The sequence below is a fragment of the Mus caroli genome, chromosome 6 (assembly GCF_900094665.2).
Source record: "Mus caroli chromosome 6, CAROLI_EIJ_v1.1, whole genome shotgun sequence".
NCBI classification, from domain to species: Eukaryota; Metazoa; Chordata; class Mammalia; order Rodentia; family Muridae; genus Mus; species Mus caroli.
This window is the reverse complement of record NC_034575.1, coordinates 19,875,256-19,891,984: the sequence shown is the minus strand read 5'-3', so window position 1 is coordinate 19,891,984 and position 16,729 is coordinate 19,875,256. Positions and strand designations below refer to the sequence as shown.

Genomic DNA, 16,729 nt, shown 5'->3' with positions numbered 1-16,729 from the left:
AAAATATCTAATTAAAAAAAAAAAAAAAAAAAAAACCTCAAGTGACCGACCGATCATGCTGACAAGGATGTGGAGCAAGAGGAAAACTCTACTTACCTGTGGAAGTAAAAACTTATATAACCAGTCAATTTGGAAGTTCCTCAGAAAATTTTGAAATAGATCTATCTTAAGACCCAGATACACACACTCCTGGGCATATACATAAAGAATGCTCTACCATATCACAAGGACACTTGGCCAGTTATGTTTATAGCAGCTTTATTTGTAGTACCCAGAAATTAGAAACAACCTGGATGTTCCTCAGCTAAATAATGGATAAGGAAAATGTGGTACGTTTACACAATGGAGTATTACTCAGATGTTGAAAAAAATCACCTCATTAAATTTACAAATTTGGTTGGAATTAGAAAACAAATCATATGTGGGGGACAAGAACAGGAGGAATCAGATGAGGGAAATGGGGGAAGAGAGTGTAGGGAGAGACAGCAGGAATTGGGGAGCATTGAGGGAGGGAAACTTAGTGCAGTGGACCCTAGTGAAAATTCCTAGCAGTAGAGAATACGAAGTCTGAACTGGCCATCTTTTGTAGCCAGGCAATGCTTCCAGTGGTGGGACTGGGTTAGATTTGGTTGTGTTCTCGCCTAAGGAGGTCCCATGGAGATCTAAGCCATCTTAAGCATCTAAGCAGATGCCAGGTTGGCAGGTTGCTCCCTGGAAACTGTCATTGGGGCCAAAGGCAACTTCTACTCAGCTCACTGAATGTAGAGGGGTCCAGCGGATGCATGTATGGAGCCTTCATTCTGGTCTCTTTGGTGTGAGATAGTACTCTGAAGGCTATGGAAAGAAAACTGGAAACAAACACAGCCACAAAACCCTCAGTCTACAGCCTTTCCTGCCTGTAAGATATGCTGGGGCATTAGTGGCACAAAACTTGTAGGAGTGCCCAACCAATATTTGATTTAACTTGAGGCCTACACTATGCAAAGGAGGCCACACTCCTATATTGGCTTGCCAGGAACTCACAGCTGGATACCCTGGAGAAAAGTGGTAGAATCAAACACAACTGGCAAAAAAAATATTAATGAACAGATTCCTAATGATACTCTGCTATACTCATAGATCAGTTGCTTTTCCAATCAGAGTGGCTTCCTCAGGCAACAGATGGAATCAAGTGCAGAGCCCCACAACCAGACATTATGTGAAGGGAAAGTCTTTATAAACTGGAAGTCTCTACCAGGTCCCTTCCCTCAGAGACTGAGCAAACTGTACTGAAGAGGGGAGGGATGCCTGTAAGAGTCGTATGGGATGGAGGACACCAGGAGACATGACCCATTGAATCAGCTAAGCAGAGCTCACATGGACTCACAGAGATTGAAATGGCAAGCATGGGGCCGGCTTGATACATATATGTTATAGCTGTTAGCTTGATGTTTCTGTGAGACTCTTAAAAGTGGGAATTCATGTATCTGTAACTCCTTTGCCTGTTCTTGAGATTCTTCCTCCTATTGGGTTGCTTTATCCAACCTCTCTATGAGGGCTTCTGCCTTGTCTTGTTGTGTCTTCTTTTGTCCTGTTTGGTTGTTGTCTCTTAGAGGCCTGCTCTTTTTCAGGGGAAAAATGGAGGGGGGATTGGATCTGGTAGAGAGGGGACGGGGAGGGAAGCAAAGAGAAGTAGAGGGAGGAGGAACTGTAGCAGAGATGTATTCTGAGAGAGGTTCTGTTTTTAGTAATAAGAAAGCTTAAGAACATAATTTGGATCATTCATATTGCCTCGCCATCTTAATTTATATTTTTGATAAACACATCCATATACCTGTAGAGAGAATATCTTATGTCTTTATGGATGTGGCACCTGTAAATAATAAAACTGATGGCCTGTGACTTAAGCAGGAAATAGAAGGTACAATATCTGGAAGACAGAAAGGACTCTGGGATAGTGTCAAGCTGGAGATTCACCCTGGAAAATGTATGGAGACAGGTGCATGTGACCTGACCACAGGTAGCCAACCCCATGGTAAACTTTAGATTAAAATAAATTGGTTATTTTCAAAGTTATGATCTAAGCCAGGCAGTGGTGGTGCATGCCTTTAATCCCAGCACTTGGGAAGCAGAGGCAAATGGATTACTGAGTTCAAGGCCAGCCTGGTCTACAAAGTGAGTTCCAGGAAAACCAGGGCTATACAGAGAAACCCTGTCTCAGAAAAAAGAAAAACAAAAAAACAAAAAAAAGTTATGATCTAGTCAGAAAAGAGCCTAGCTATATGGCCATATATTTGTAAATATATTTTGAGCCTTACTTTTAAGAGCATGGGTCTGGGAGGTAAAACCAGACCAAACTTCTACAGCAGAGGAAGGAGTAACTGGAATGTATTTTATGAGAGAATCTACTTTTAATAATAAAAAAGCTTAAGAACATAATTGGGATCATTCATTTTGCTTTTGCAATTCCATCCTACTTCACATTCTGATAAGCCAATCCATATATCCTGTCCTCTCCCAGATATTATCAAATCCTTTCTCTTTAAAAACTAACTGTTAAATACATCAGTTTCTGGGCGTGGTGGTGCATGCCTTTAATCCCAGCACTTGGGAGGCAGAGTCAGGTGAATTTCTGAGTTCAAGGCCAGCCTGGTCTACAGAGTGAGTTCCAGGACAGCCAGGGCTACACAGAGAAACCCTGTCTTGAAAATCAAAAAAAATATATATATATATATATATATTAGATATTATATATATATATTGTAGATACTGGGCCACAGTGCTCCATACTAAAATATAATTAGGAGAGAGCTGGTCTCTCTGGTTTTCCTGGAACTCACTTTGTAGACCAGGCTGGCCTTGAACTCAGTAATCCATTTGCCTCTGCTTCCCAAGTGCTGGGATTAAAGGCATGCACCACCACTGCCTGGCTTAGATCATAACTTTGAAAATAACCAATTTATTTTAATCTAAAGACCACCACTTCTGTTCAAATTCCTGGATCAAAGGGACCCGCCCCCCAAGCCATCAGGACACAGAAACCAAGAAACAGCCAAAGACAGGATCCTTCTGGTTTCCATCTGCACTTCCAAGGTGACCTTGTACCACAGGTGTCCATACCTAAATTCCTCCTGGAGAGAACTGGTCTCCCAGGAGTTCTGACACACAGGGGTGCAGGAGGGAAAAGCCATAGTCAGAGACAGCCAGACCAGCTAACAGCAGAGATAACCAGATGGCAAGAGGCAAGGGCAAGAACATAAGCAACAGAAACCAAGACTACTTAGCATCTTCAGAACCCAGTTCTCCCACCACAGTGAGCCCTGGATACCCCAACCCACCAGAAGAGCAAGACTCTGATTGAAAATCACATCTCATGCTGATGATGACAGAGGGCATTAAAAAGAACATAAATAACTACCTTAAAGAAATACAAGAGAACACATGTAAACAGCTTGAAGCCCTTAAAGAGGATACACAAAAATCCTTTAAAGAATTGCAGGAAAGCACATTCAAACAGCTAAAGGAATTGAACAAAACCATCCAGGATCTAAAAATGGAAATAGAAACAACAAATAAATCACAAAGGGAGACAACCATGGAGACAGAAAACCTAAGAAAGAGATCAGGAGACATAGATGCAAGCATCACCAACAGAATACAAGAGTTAGAAGGGAGAATCTCAGGTGCAGAAGATACCATAGAAAACATTGACACAACAGTCAAAGAAAATGCAAAATGCAAAAATATCCTAACCCAAAACACCCAGGAAATGCGGGGCACAATGTGAAGGCCAAACCTAAGGATAATAGGTATAGAAGAAATGAAGATCCCCAATTTAAAGGGCCAACTTAAATATCTTCAACACAATTATAGAAGAAAACTTTCCTAACCTAAAGAAAGAGATGCCCATAAACATACAAGAGGCCTACAAAACTCCAAATAGATTGGACCAGAAAAGAAATTCCTCCAGTCACATAATACTCAAAACACCAAATGCACAAAATAAAAAAAGAATATTAAAAGCAGTAAGAGGAAAAGGTCAAGTAACATATAAAGGCAGACATATCAGAATTACACCAGACTTCTAACCAGGCATTATGAAAGCTAGAAGATTCTGGGCAAATATTATATAGACCCTAAGAGAACACAAATGCCAGCTCAGGCTACTATACCCAGCAAAACTCTCAATTATCATAGATGGAGAAGCCAAGATATTTTCCACGACAAAAACACATGTTCACACTAACTTTCTATGAATCCAGCCCTACAAAGGATAGTAAAGGGAAAACACCAACACAAGGAGGGAAACTAACCCTAGAAAAAGCAAGAAAGTAAGCCTCTTTCAACAAACCCAAAAGAAGATAACCACACAAACATAAAAATAACAGAAAGCAACAGTCACTATTCCTTAATATTTCTTAAAATCAAGGAGCTCAATTTCCCAATAACAAGACAGACTAACAGACTGCATACATAAACAGGACACAGCATTTTGCTGCATACAGGAAATGCACCTCAGTGACAAAGACCAACACTACCTCAAAGTAAAGGGCTGGAAAACAATTTTCCAAGCAAATGGTCCCAAGAAACAAGTGCAGTAGCCATTCTAAAATTGAATAAAAGCAACTTTCAACCAAAAGTTATCAAAAAGGATAAGGAAGGACACTTCATACTCATCAAAGGAAAAATCTAACAAAAGAACTCTCAATTCTGAACATATATGCTCCAAATGCAAGGGCAGCCACATTCATTAAAGACACTTTACTAAAGCTCAAAGCACACATTGCACCTTACACAATAATAGTGGGAGACTTCGACACCCCACTTTCAGCAATGGACAGATCCTGGAAACAGAAACTAAACAAAGACACATTGAAACTAACAGAAGTTATTGACAAAATGGATTTAATAGATATCTATAGAACATTTCAACCTGAAACAAAATAATATACCTTCTTCTTAGCACCTCATGGTACCTTCTCTAAAATTGACCATATAATAGGCTTCACAAAAAAGGCTTCAACAGATACAAGAAGACTGAAATAATCCCATGCATCCTATCAGATCACCACAGACTAAGGCTGGTCTTCAATAGCAACAGAAAGCCCCCATACACATGGGAGCTGAACAATGCCCTACTCAATCATAACTTGGTCAAAAAGAAGTAAAGAAAGAAATTCAAGACTTTAGAATTTAATGAAAATGATGGCACAACATACCCAAACTTATGGGACACAATGAAAGCAGTGCTAAGAGGAAAAACTCAAAGTTCTGAGTGCCTCCAAAAAGAAACTGGAGAGAACATACACTAGCAGCTTGACAACACAGCCTGAAAGCTCTAGGACAAAAAGAAGCAAATATACCCAAGAGGAGTAGACAGCAAGAAATAATCAAACTCAGGGCTGAAATCAACCAAGTAGAAACAAAAAGAACTATACAAAGAATCAACAAAACCAGGAGCTGGTTCTTCGAGGAAATGAACAAGATAGATGAACCCTTAGCCAGACTAACCAGCAGGCACAGAGACAGTATCCAAATTAACAAAATCAGAAATGAAAAGAGATATAACACCAGAAACTGAAGAAATTTAAAAAATCATCAGACCCTTCTACAAAAGCCTATACTCAACAAAACCGGAAAATCTGGTTGAAATGGACAGTTTCCTAGACAGATTCCAAATACTAAAGTCAAATCAGGATCAGATAAACCATCTAAACAGTCCCATGACCCCTAAAGAATAGAAGCAGTCACTAAAAGTCTCCCAACCAAAATAAGACCAGGATCAGACGTGTTTAGTTCAGAATTCTATCAGACCTTCAAAGAAGACCTTATTACCAATAGTCTTCAAAGTATTCCACAAAATAGAAACAGAAGGAACACTACCCAATTCATTATATGAAGCCAGAGTTACACTGAGTAGTAGTCTCCTTTGGAGATGGAACATTTTTTTTTTTTGTCTAATCAGGAACTTGTCACAATTTCCTTTCATAGAGGACTTCATAAGAGATCTTTTTCTGCTTCTATCATATTTAATGTTCCAAATAGATTTTAAAAACTGGTTGAGTGCATATTACTTTTAGCTTCAGAAGCTATCATGTATATTTAAGAGGCATTTCACTATTATAAATTATTTTTGATGACTTTAAAAATGTCAATACTGAGAATACTGAGTTGTACATTTTAAAATAAAATTTATTAGTTTAATAAAATATTAAAATTAAAAGCAGAATTGTAACAGCAGTGGAAGCTACAGCTTTGAGTCATGTAAATTGGCCACAGTAAATCCCAAATTCAAAATCTTGTGTTAAGTCCCCATTAGCTTTCATTCAGTCAACAACTATTCAACAGACTAGTGTCCAGTCCCAGGTACTGCTTATCACAATATAGATACAAGTGTAATAAGTAGATAATAGCCATGTCCTCATGGACAGTAGTAGAGGGGGTAAAAATAGATACACAGTGTTGTGTGTGGGTTCAGGAAATAGAACACACCTACAGAAGTAGAATTACCTTCACTGAAAGTTCTAAATTCTCCGTGGGTCCCAAAAGTTACATTGTTTAGATATTTGCTTTATTCCACACTTAACAGTGCATCCCATGTATTCCTTCTCTATGGCCTAGTAACTATTAACCTTGTAAAAATAATCTTGACGTCATCTCCTTTAGGAATCTCTGATAACACCAAATTCTTCTTTACACATTAGAGCCCTTTAAATTTGTCATAGTATGGAAAACACACTATGTCGTCTTTCCAACATTCTTTTCTTTCATCTTCAAATGCATAGCAAACTCACGGATAGTAAGAACACACTACTTCACTTGGACTCAGTAATACTGAATATGAATACTGAATTTGTGTTTGAGGATGGAGTGGATAAGACGTGAGATGCCATTCCAGCTATTAGATGAACAGTGATATTTCTGCCATCAGATGACAGGGACTGCAGATTTTGAGAAAGCCCAGGTGGTAAGGGAACACATTCACTATCATTGCCATCCTCGACTGGAACAAAATGTTTCAAAGTTAACGCACTGATCTTCCCAGCACATCTGAATGATAATGCTTCATAAATACCATAAGGCAGGCAGGGGATTGATGCAATAAGCATTTTCAGGTATAGAAATTAAACTTGACAATCAGGAATGAAAAGAAAATTAGAATACTTTATAAAACTAAATACTGAAAATATATTAAATCGCATACAAAAATAGAATTATCATTTTAAACTTGAGCTATCTGTAAAAAAGTTATAAAAATTTTTCAACATGAATTAACTAAAAAACATAGTTCTACATGTAAACTAATAGACTTGAGGCATTCCATTTTTTAAAAAAGTTTTTATCTTCATATTTATTTGATCATGTTGAAAGTAATGACAAACTACTGAAAGTACATTAATTTTCTAGTGATTTTATTTTATTCAGTCTTCATTCTCTTTAAACCAAAACTAATCTCTAAGTAGCCTTGCTTGTAATCAGTCTTTGGTAGAAGAATATATCATTTCTCTTTGAAACTCAAAAATAGAATTTTGATTATAAAAAATGAATTACTTTTGTAAAACAGAATCCCATTCATAATCCCAAATTACTGAGGCCTGCAAAAATAATAATAATACATCAAATGCTGTGGGTAGAGAAAACTAAGGAGTACTGACTAGTATCTTCCATGGAAAAACAAAAATATCTTGTGGCAGATGGTACAGCACATGACCAAGTGTTGTCATAAACAGAAGGCTTTTGCCAGGTAGGAGGTAGAAGGCTGGGTTGGGTTCTACCTTGGCTTTTATACAAACATTGTCACCGATGCACACATTCACGTCTTGTACATTACTTATATCAGATGTCTCCTTACATGTCATTCTGCTAAAACAGCTGCATTTAAAATGTTCAGAAAAGTATTCCAAGTCTCCAACCCTGGGGTTGCCAAGAACTTCGTACTTTCCAGTTTTCGTTAATATAATATCAAAATGACTTGGGTTCAAGTGAAGATATACATCTGAACTTTCTTTTCTTCTTGAACACATGCCTTTCTCATTACAAAGTGTTTGGCTGCACATTTTGGCTGCTAGGGTGACATTGACTATGTATGGATTCAGGGTCGTCTGCATGTATTTATGTAGGATTGGGCAACCTGCCTGTAAAATAATAAGACAGTCAGCATAATAAGGCACAAGTTCTTATATGAACAGCTATACTATAGTAAGTCTTAAGGATGAATGAAACATTGGGTCTAACAAGTGGTAGGAAATACTTCACTTTAACAAGCAACAATTTTGTAATGTGTAAGTTTATCAGGCTACTGGAGAATTTTTTAGTTAAGGCTTAACTTATCCTAGCCTTAATTTTCTGCAATAATTCATAAATTAATCAAAAGAATGAAGTGTTATAGTTGTTAAGACTATGGGCTTTGAGGTTAACTTGCCCAATAATAGTTCCCCCTTCATTAATGGCCATGTCTACCAACCAAGGATATCTCACAACCTTTCTTTTTTTTAAATGTTTTTGTTTATTTTTTACACTCCTGATTTTACTTCCCGCCCACCCACCCACCTACCCTCTGACTGTTCCACATCCCATACCTCCTCTCTGCCCACTTGTCCCCATGAGGATGTTCCCAGCCCCTACCCCTCACTACCCATCCTTCCTGACCTCTAAACTCCCTGGGGTCTCCAGTCTCTTGAGGGTTGGGTGCATCATCTCACAACCTTTCTAAATCTTAGTTTATTATCTGGATCACTTCAGGAAAATTGGTTATTTGGTTATGCTTCAGTTCCATCTCTTTTAAATTAGTGACGATTTTGAAGCCTGTCTCATAGAGTCATTGTGAAGATAAATGACAAATGGGCATGGTATCTACCATTTCTTCAGTTAACTCTCAATCATAAAAAGGTGAAGCAAAATCTCTTGTTTGTTAGATGAGTTTATATATCATTAAATATGGCTCCAAAGCTGATGCCTCAAATGATTCCTAGTCAAACGTTTATAATGACAGTTCTTTGACAAAGTGTGGATTACAGTGAGGAGAAGCAGAAGTAATCCATCTTCACAGTACCATGTTCTAGAACTTGGAAATTAGCCTTTAAAATAGATAGAAGACAGTCATAGTCCCTCATGATGAACAGTTCTAGTGAATGGGCTGAGTTTGGTAGCACATTTGGAAAAAAAAGAGAGCGAATACTGGCAGCTCTGGTTTGAATATACACTATTTGATATTCTCCTTGCATTGACATTCTCTATTGTTGAGTCAGTAATTGCCTGGCAAATATATCTGCCCTCTAGTCCCTAGAGCATAGATTATAGATATAGATATAGATATAGATATAGATATAGATATAGATATAGATATAGATATAGATATAGATATAGATATAGATATAGATATAGATATAGAGGTGTGTGTGTGTGTGTTAGTGTCACACTCCAGTAATACTAAGAGAATACAAAGGATCAGGTGTTCAAGATCAGCCTCAGCAACACAGCAAATAATGGCCAACCAACATATGCTACATAAGACGGAAAACATATATACAAGTAACATTATATAGACTGAGTGGGTGATATTTAGGAATATATATGTATAGAGACATGTATGTAGTAACAATTAATGGAAAAATAGGTCATTAATATTAAGGAATGGGAAGGAGTATTTGGGAGGGTTTACAGGGAGGAAAGGGAAGGTAGAAATAAAATTATAATCTAAAAAAATCTATATAGATTCTTTCTAAATTTATATAGTACAATCTAAAATAAATAAGTAAATAAAAATAATATGAATCTACTAACACTGTAACAGAAGATCCAGAACCTTAAGAAGTCCAAGACATCTAGAAGATAGAAATGATCCTCAGAAACTATCAGTCAAGTGAACAGAGAGACAAGAGTTAAACAAAAAGCAGACTAGAGAAGATGATTTGATGATAGTTTTATATGTACATTATGGAAAGATTTATACTTTCAATCTAAAAAAACACTATATAATTGAACGTTCAGTGGTCACCTTCATGTTATCCATCAATTGCACTAAATGCAGAGTTGGGAACGGAACACACTACTATTATACAGTGTGAGCATGTAAAGTGAGTAGCATCTATTCTAGAGTGTTCCACCTGTGCAGATACAACAGATATATACAGCCTCAGGCATGGAGGTTCACAGGAAGTGAAATAGCTGGCTTATTTTGAGCATTATTTCTTTGGAGTTTTAACACAATGTATCTTATTGTGTGTTTTTATTCTTTAATTTTAATAATGATGGTATTTTACAAGTGACTAACAGAACTCCTGAATATTAAAAAAAAATCAACTTTTATAAGGTAGGGCTGATAAGGCTGGCTTTTTCTCACTATGAGAAGACAAGTACATTTCTACTTCATAATAAAAGATGCAACACAACCTGACTGAGCAGATTCTGCGCATCTACTGTTTGCCCACCACTGTACTTAATATAGTACTTAATACTTAACAGAGTACTTAACAGAGTACTTTTCTAAATACGATCTCCAAAAACTTTAAGTATAAAATTATTTTTATCTACTTCCAACCAATTTGACTTACCGCACGTTGTGCTAAACTCATAGCATCCCATATTATAATTCCAGAGGTACCAAGAGCAACAATTTCACCAATTGTATTCACAAGGTCATCCTGGCAGAGGAGATAGAGTTAGCAGGAAATAATACGTGGAAGCGTTTACACAAGACAACACCAACAAAGCAAGCACGCTAACCCATCAATAATAGTTTAAATATTTTTACACTCCTTAAATCTTTTTTTACTTTTTTTTTTTTTGCTTATTCATTTACATCCCGCTGACTGCCCCCTCCTTGTCACCCCTTCCCACAATCCTTCTCCATTGCCCCTTCACCTTATCCTCTGAGCAGGTGTGGGCCCCCTGGGTCTACACACACACACACACACACACACACACACACAAACACCCTAGTACTTCAAGTCTCTGTGAGGCTAGGTGCTTCCTCTCCACTGAGGTCAGATAAGGCAGCCCAGCTAGAAGAACTTATCTCATGTACAGGCAACAGCTTTTGGGACAGCCCCTGTTCCAGTTGTTCGGGACCCACATGAAGACCAAGCTGCACATCTACTACATATATGTGGGGAGGCCTAGGTCCAGCCCTGTATGTTCTTTGGTTCGTGGATCAGACTCTTTGGGCATTCCTTTACTATTACAAAAGAGGCTATTATAATTACTTCTGCTGGCAATATCCATAAAATAAAAATAAAACGGTTAAAATATTGTCAGCATTTTATGGTTCTCCATGGCCGCTAACAGGTCACATAATTACAATAAGCACTAAAAGTGTAGTAATTCTATCTGTTTGGGAGAATATAGAACAAGCCCTGTTTACATTCTTTTTTGAGACAGGGTTTCTCTGTATAGCCTTGGCTGTCCTGGAACTCACTTTGTAGATCAGGCTGGCCTCGAACTCAGAAATCCGCCTGCCTCTGCCTCCCGAGTGCTGGGATTAAAGGCGTGCGCCACCACGCCCGGCTTTCCCTGTTTACATTCTTAAGTGATATATAAAGCTAAATTCATGTCCTTTAAAAACATTAATTTCCAGTAAACTGTATTTATGGATACTAGGTCAGAGATGCTCGTTTACCTCTAGAAGGTATTCAGAGGTACGATCAGTAAAAACAAGACGGATATAGACAAAAATCGGGACTGGATCCGATGCATCCCCAACCTTGGACACTCTGATAGCTTCCACAACTCGGTAGCGGACATAGAGGGTAGCTTGTCGATTGGACTTCAAGTCTCTCTTCAAATAGACAGATGGGTAAAGGCCAGTGCTTGCTTTCCATAGCCAGTTAAGATTATCATTTCTTTTCTTTTCCACATCAGGGCACTGCCCATCATATTTAGGGTCTTGAAACTTGTTGTTATAACAATCAGGAAATAGATAAAAACCCCATAGCTGGTTTGGTCGAAGGAATTTCCCCAGGTGTAAAGTTCCTTCCATAAACTTCCTTCCTGCCTCTTCAAATTGTTGTATGGCTTTCTGGGTGGCTTCCGTGATACTAAGTCCTGGATTAGTTGATTGGACAAATTCAATAGACTTATTCCTGTAGTTATCCTTAGGTTTCCAGTTTCTCAACCAGGTGGGCCTCCATTCTTCCCAGTCAATGATAGCTAAGCCCAATTTGTTTTCTGGAATGTAATGCTCTATGTCAGTCTTAGCTTTGAGCAAATGAGCTTGATAATCGCCCTTCTGAGGTATTCCTCCATAATGTTCTGCTTGGTTTGCATCAATGTGAGGATACAAACCAAGTCGATCAACATAAAATAATGTGACAGGCTGCCCTGTGGCAGTTTTCCGGGGGCTTCCAATTAAAGAGAAGAAGCTCAGGTCTATTGGATCATCAACATTTCCTACACAACGTTCAGTTGGGACATTCCAAATCCAAAGGAAAGTTGTATTTGATAAAATTGGTGCTGCCCTATAGTCCACAGTCAAGGAGCATGGAATCAAAAGGAAGATTAACACTGTTTGGAATGTGCCCCCAGATTCAACAAAGCTCTCCCAAAAGAGGTCCTTAAATCTCAACTCTCCCATCACAGAGAGAAATTACTAAGTAAGCACTTATTTCTTCTTACACACTCTGGTCTGTCCAGTATTTGATGCAAAAGATTAGAAAGATTGTGACAAGAGGCCACCTAGGGAGATGAATGTATGGTGACTGATTTACACTGAAGATTCTTCTTCCTGTGTTACATTTCAGGAATACCTTGGAGCAAGTTAAATCATCCAGAACTGAAAAGAGACAAATTTACTGTAGTCACAATGAGAGGTTTACCAATTCTAATTTCATGCAAGGAGTTTAAATTAATTTCAAAAGACAGGAGACTTTATTTGAAGTATTTAAAGCAATAAGTTTTTTCCCTTGTGTTGATAAAACTCTGTAACCATCAACACTTAGTTCATCTTCCAACATCAGTCCTCACCCCACAGAAAACTGAATGTAATTATTTTTCTTACTTCATTCCCAGATATATAGGGTCCTGTATCTATCAGTATTTTAGAAAATACCAGTTAGAGGAATACAAATTTGTATTTACTGGTTCTGAAAATCTGCTCTGTCATGATCTGCCAATTTTTGAAAACAACCTGTCTCAGAATTTGAAAAAAAATCCATATTTTTTAATTCTTTTATGTGTGTGTATATGAACATGAGGGTGGCATTGGGAAATGAGCTTAAATCCTTGCATATGCTAGGCAAATATTCAATGAGGTAAATTCCCAGTAATTTGTTTGTTTGATTGTTTGTTGACTCATTTATTGGATCATGGTACTGTTAAATTCCCTGGGTGTCCTGGAATTTATAATTCTTGAACCTCAGCCTCCCAAATCCCTGGGATTATTTGTGTACCACCATCGCCACTTCTATTACTTGCTCTCTCTTTCCCACTTCATTATTACTCTTCTGTAGTGGACAGTATGAGAGAAAGGAAAAGTCACTTTTTTCCACAGGTAATGTAATGATTGAATACAAGTTTAATATCCTCTTAGAACACTGCCAAATCAAATCTTACAGAGATTTCACTGTTAAAATTAACAAATGACTATATATCAGTTGACTCTAGCTTTGTGAAGTAAACATATGATAGGAATTCTGATCTTTCAACACTGTTTCAGAAAGCAAGACTACGCTGTCATTCTGATTGATGATATTCTGAAGTGTGACAGCAATGAAATGGCCTGAGGTAAGAATCAGAGATTAAGACAGAAGGAGTTCTGCATTAGTTAAATTGTCCCTTAATCTTGCCAACAAGAGACTATTACTTTGCTTCATCTTAACCTTATCAAAGGTCATATGTTTCATGTGGGCAGACAGTAGGACGATGAAGGAACCTTTTCAACTGCTCAATTAGCCCCTGAACCTGAGAATACTTCTGGATGAATCTAACTAGAAGACCATTACTTACATACATACCTACATGCATACCTATGAAAGTGATAGTAAGTCCTACCCTTTGCACTTTTTCAAAAGTCAGTTATCTACCTGCCAAAATTCAGTTGCATACCTCTTAATGAATATGTGAAAAAAAAAATAAATAGCTGAAGTGGAGCTGAACCCCTGCTCTCATATCACATCCAACACAGAAGACTTCTTTGACTTTAAAGAGTGTGAAGGTTTCTCCTTACCTACAATGAATTCTACAACATTGACTAGGTATTCTCAAATCCAATGTAACTCTGACCTGATCCTCATAGACACAGAGCTCATGAGCTGACAGCTCAGTACAGAAATTCTCTTTCCCATATCAAGAGACCATCATTGAGTCCAGCAGATTTTAATCAGCTGTGTAAACATTAAGTTTCCCACTGCCCTCTCTTTGGGCTTTATTACTTTCCTTAAACACAGAACTTCTGGAGACAGGTTTAGCAGATTGTTGTAATCGATGCTGCAAAGTACAAAAGTAGGGTGATACATAGGATCAATTTGTAAGAGAAGCTAGTTAAAGCTTCATACCTTCCCCAGGTGAACCTCGATCCAGAAATCTTCACAAGATCTATGACCTGAGAATTCCTAAATTCTTTCAAGGTTTTATAGTGACTTTATTACATAGGCATGGAGGAAGCATTGATAATAACTATGTAAAATGAGAATAGACAAAAAATACCTAATAATTGCCTATGAACTGGTGTCAAGGCCTGACACTCCCCTTTACCTCTTGGTGGAACTCATTCCCACCATACTTGGTATGGAACAACACCTTTGGAAAAAAGAGCTATCTTTCTCTATCAAAGAAGGGGAATTCTGGGGATATATGACACATTCAAAAGCAAAATCCAGAAAAATGAAAGTTTCTATGACTTTCAAGAAGGAATAGAAAATTCTGATACCAGGGAAAAATTATGAACCAGGAACAAAAAGTTGAAAAATAACAATTTATGTACAACAATGTCATATTTACATATTAATTTGTTTATACTGAGTATAAGTGAGTGTATATTCAGTATAAACCAGCTTGATAGACAATATTTTTGGAACCAGAAGCATTTGAATTTGAATCCATAAAAAAGCCACTGTAATTAATAATTTACAGGAAGGTTATTTATTGTCTTCAACTTAATCTCTTTAGCAACAAGAAAATAACTCTTACCTAAGTATTCCTTAACTAATAGTTATAATACCTGTACTGTACTAAGCAGTTGAATTTTCTAGGAAGAATCAAGAAACATATAGTTGGACTTAATTCTCAAAGTCAGCTTACCCAGACTTTTCAACTTTGCTGCATTTTACAGATGTTTTCACTTACATCTTGAACTACAAAATATGGATTATACAGCTGAGCAATGGTGGCACATACCTTTAATCTCAGCACTTGAGATCCAGAGGCAGGCAGACCTCTCAGAGTTCAAGGCCAGTCTTGTTAACAGAGCAAGTTCTAAGACAGCAAGGGCTACACACAGAGAAACCCTGTCTTGAAAAACCAAACTCTATTATATATATAATATGTATATATATAATATATACATTATATATATAATAACTTTATATATATTATACTGGGGTCTGGAGAGGACTCAACAGTTGAGCACTAACTGTTCTTCCAGAAGTCCTGAGTCTAATTCCCAGAACCATCTGTAATGAGATCTGATGACCTCTTCTGTTGTGTCAAAGATGACAGTGTACTCATATACATAAAATAAATACATGTTTTAAAAATATGTGTGTATGTGTATATATAAACTAAATATATAAAATACATAAATATATAAAATATATAAAAACCAAGTTATATATAATCATATATATTATATAGATAACCATGTGTATATGGATTATAAAGAACTATATGCATAGGTTTATATATATTATGTGTATATATACATATATTATGTATTATATATATGCATATATGATATATATGAACTTTAAAGAATTATATCTATGGATTATATATAATCCATGCATATATAGGTATATGGATTATAAAGAACTATATGCATAGGTTTATATATATTATGTGTATATATACATATATTATGTATTATATATATGCATATATGATATATATGAACTTTAAAGAATTATATCTATGGATTATATATAATCCATGCATATATAGGTATATGGATTATAAAGAACTATATGCATAGGTTTATATATATTATGTGTATATATACATATATTATGTATTATATATATGCATATATGATATATATGAACTTTAAAGAATTATATCTATGGATTATATATAATCCATGCATATATAGGTATATGGATTATAAAGAACTATGTGTATAGGTCCCTTATATTATAAGAATGTATATAAACCTCTTGGGGTAATGGCTATGAAGAAATTCATAATACAATACCCTAAAACAAAATGATGTGGCATTTTAAGCTAATGAGAATTGATCAAATGCATATGATAGGAGCTTTGTGATCTATCCCAGAGCAAAATATCATAAAGGGGCTCTCCTCTTTGTACTAAGAACATGTCTCAGAAGTGGAAACTGGGTGGCTGTTAAAGAGAATCAGTGCTGACAAATGTGCTTCATTTCCTATATTGTCAGCTAGTTTCTACTATGTCTTCTGGTCATTTGACACACATTCCTCCCTCTAGAAATGTTTGCTGGTCTCATTTGTTCTTCATAATTATTCTTTCTTTAAAAGAAAAGGATCGGGCTGGTGAGATGGCTCAGTGGGTAAGAGCACCCGACTGCTCTTCCGAAGGTCCAGAGTTCAAATCCCAGCAACCACATGGTGGCTCACAACCATCC

General features: G+C 36.9%; 1 protein-coding gene across 2 annotated transcripts in view; it reads right to left on the bottom strand.

Moving 5' to 3' along the window:
* Window positions 1-7,376: 7,376 nt before the first annotated feature.
* LOC110296479 (hyaluronidase PH-20) overlaps window positions 7,377-16,729 on the bottom strand; it is a 10,466-nt gene continuing 1,113 nt past the window's right edge. For both annotated transcript variants that reach the window (XM_021165182.1, XM_021165180.1), the window contains 3 exons: window positions 11,597-12,748; window positions 10,533-10,622; window positions 7,377-8,114 (listed from right to left, as the gene is read on the bottom strand). In XM_021165182.1, the coding sequence (XP_021020841.1) occupies window positions 7,620-8,114; window positions 10,533-10,622; window positions 11,597-12,550 (1,539 nt within the window). In that variant the 5' untranslated portion in view covers window positions 12,551-12,748 and the 3' untranslated portion in view covers window positions 7,377-7,619. The remainder of the gene's footprint in view (window positions 8,115-10,532; window positions 10,623-11,596; window positions 12,749-16,729) is intronic.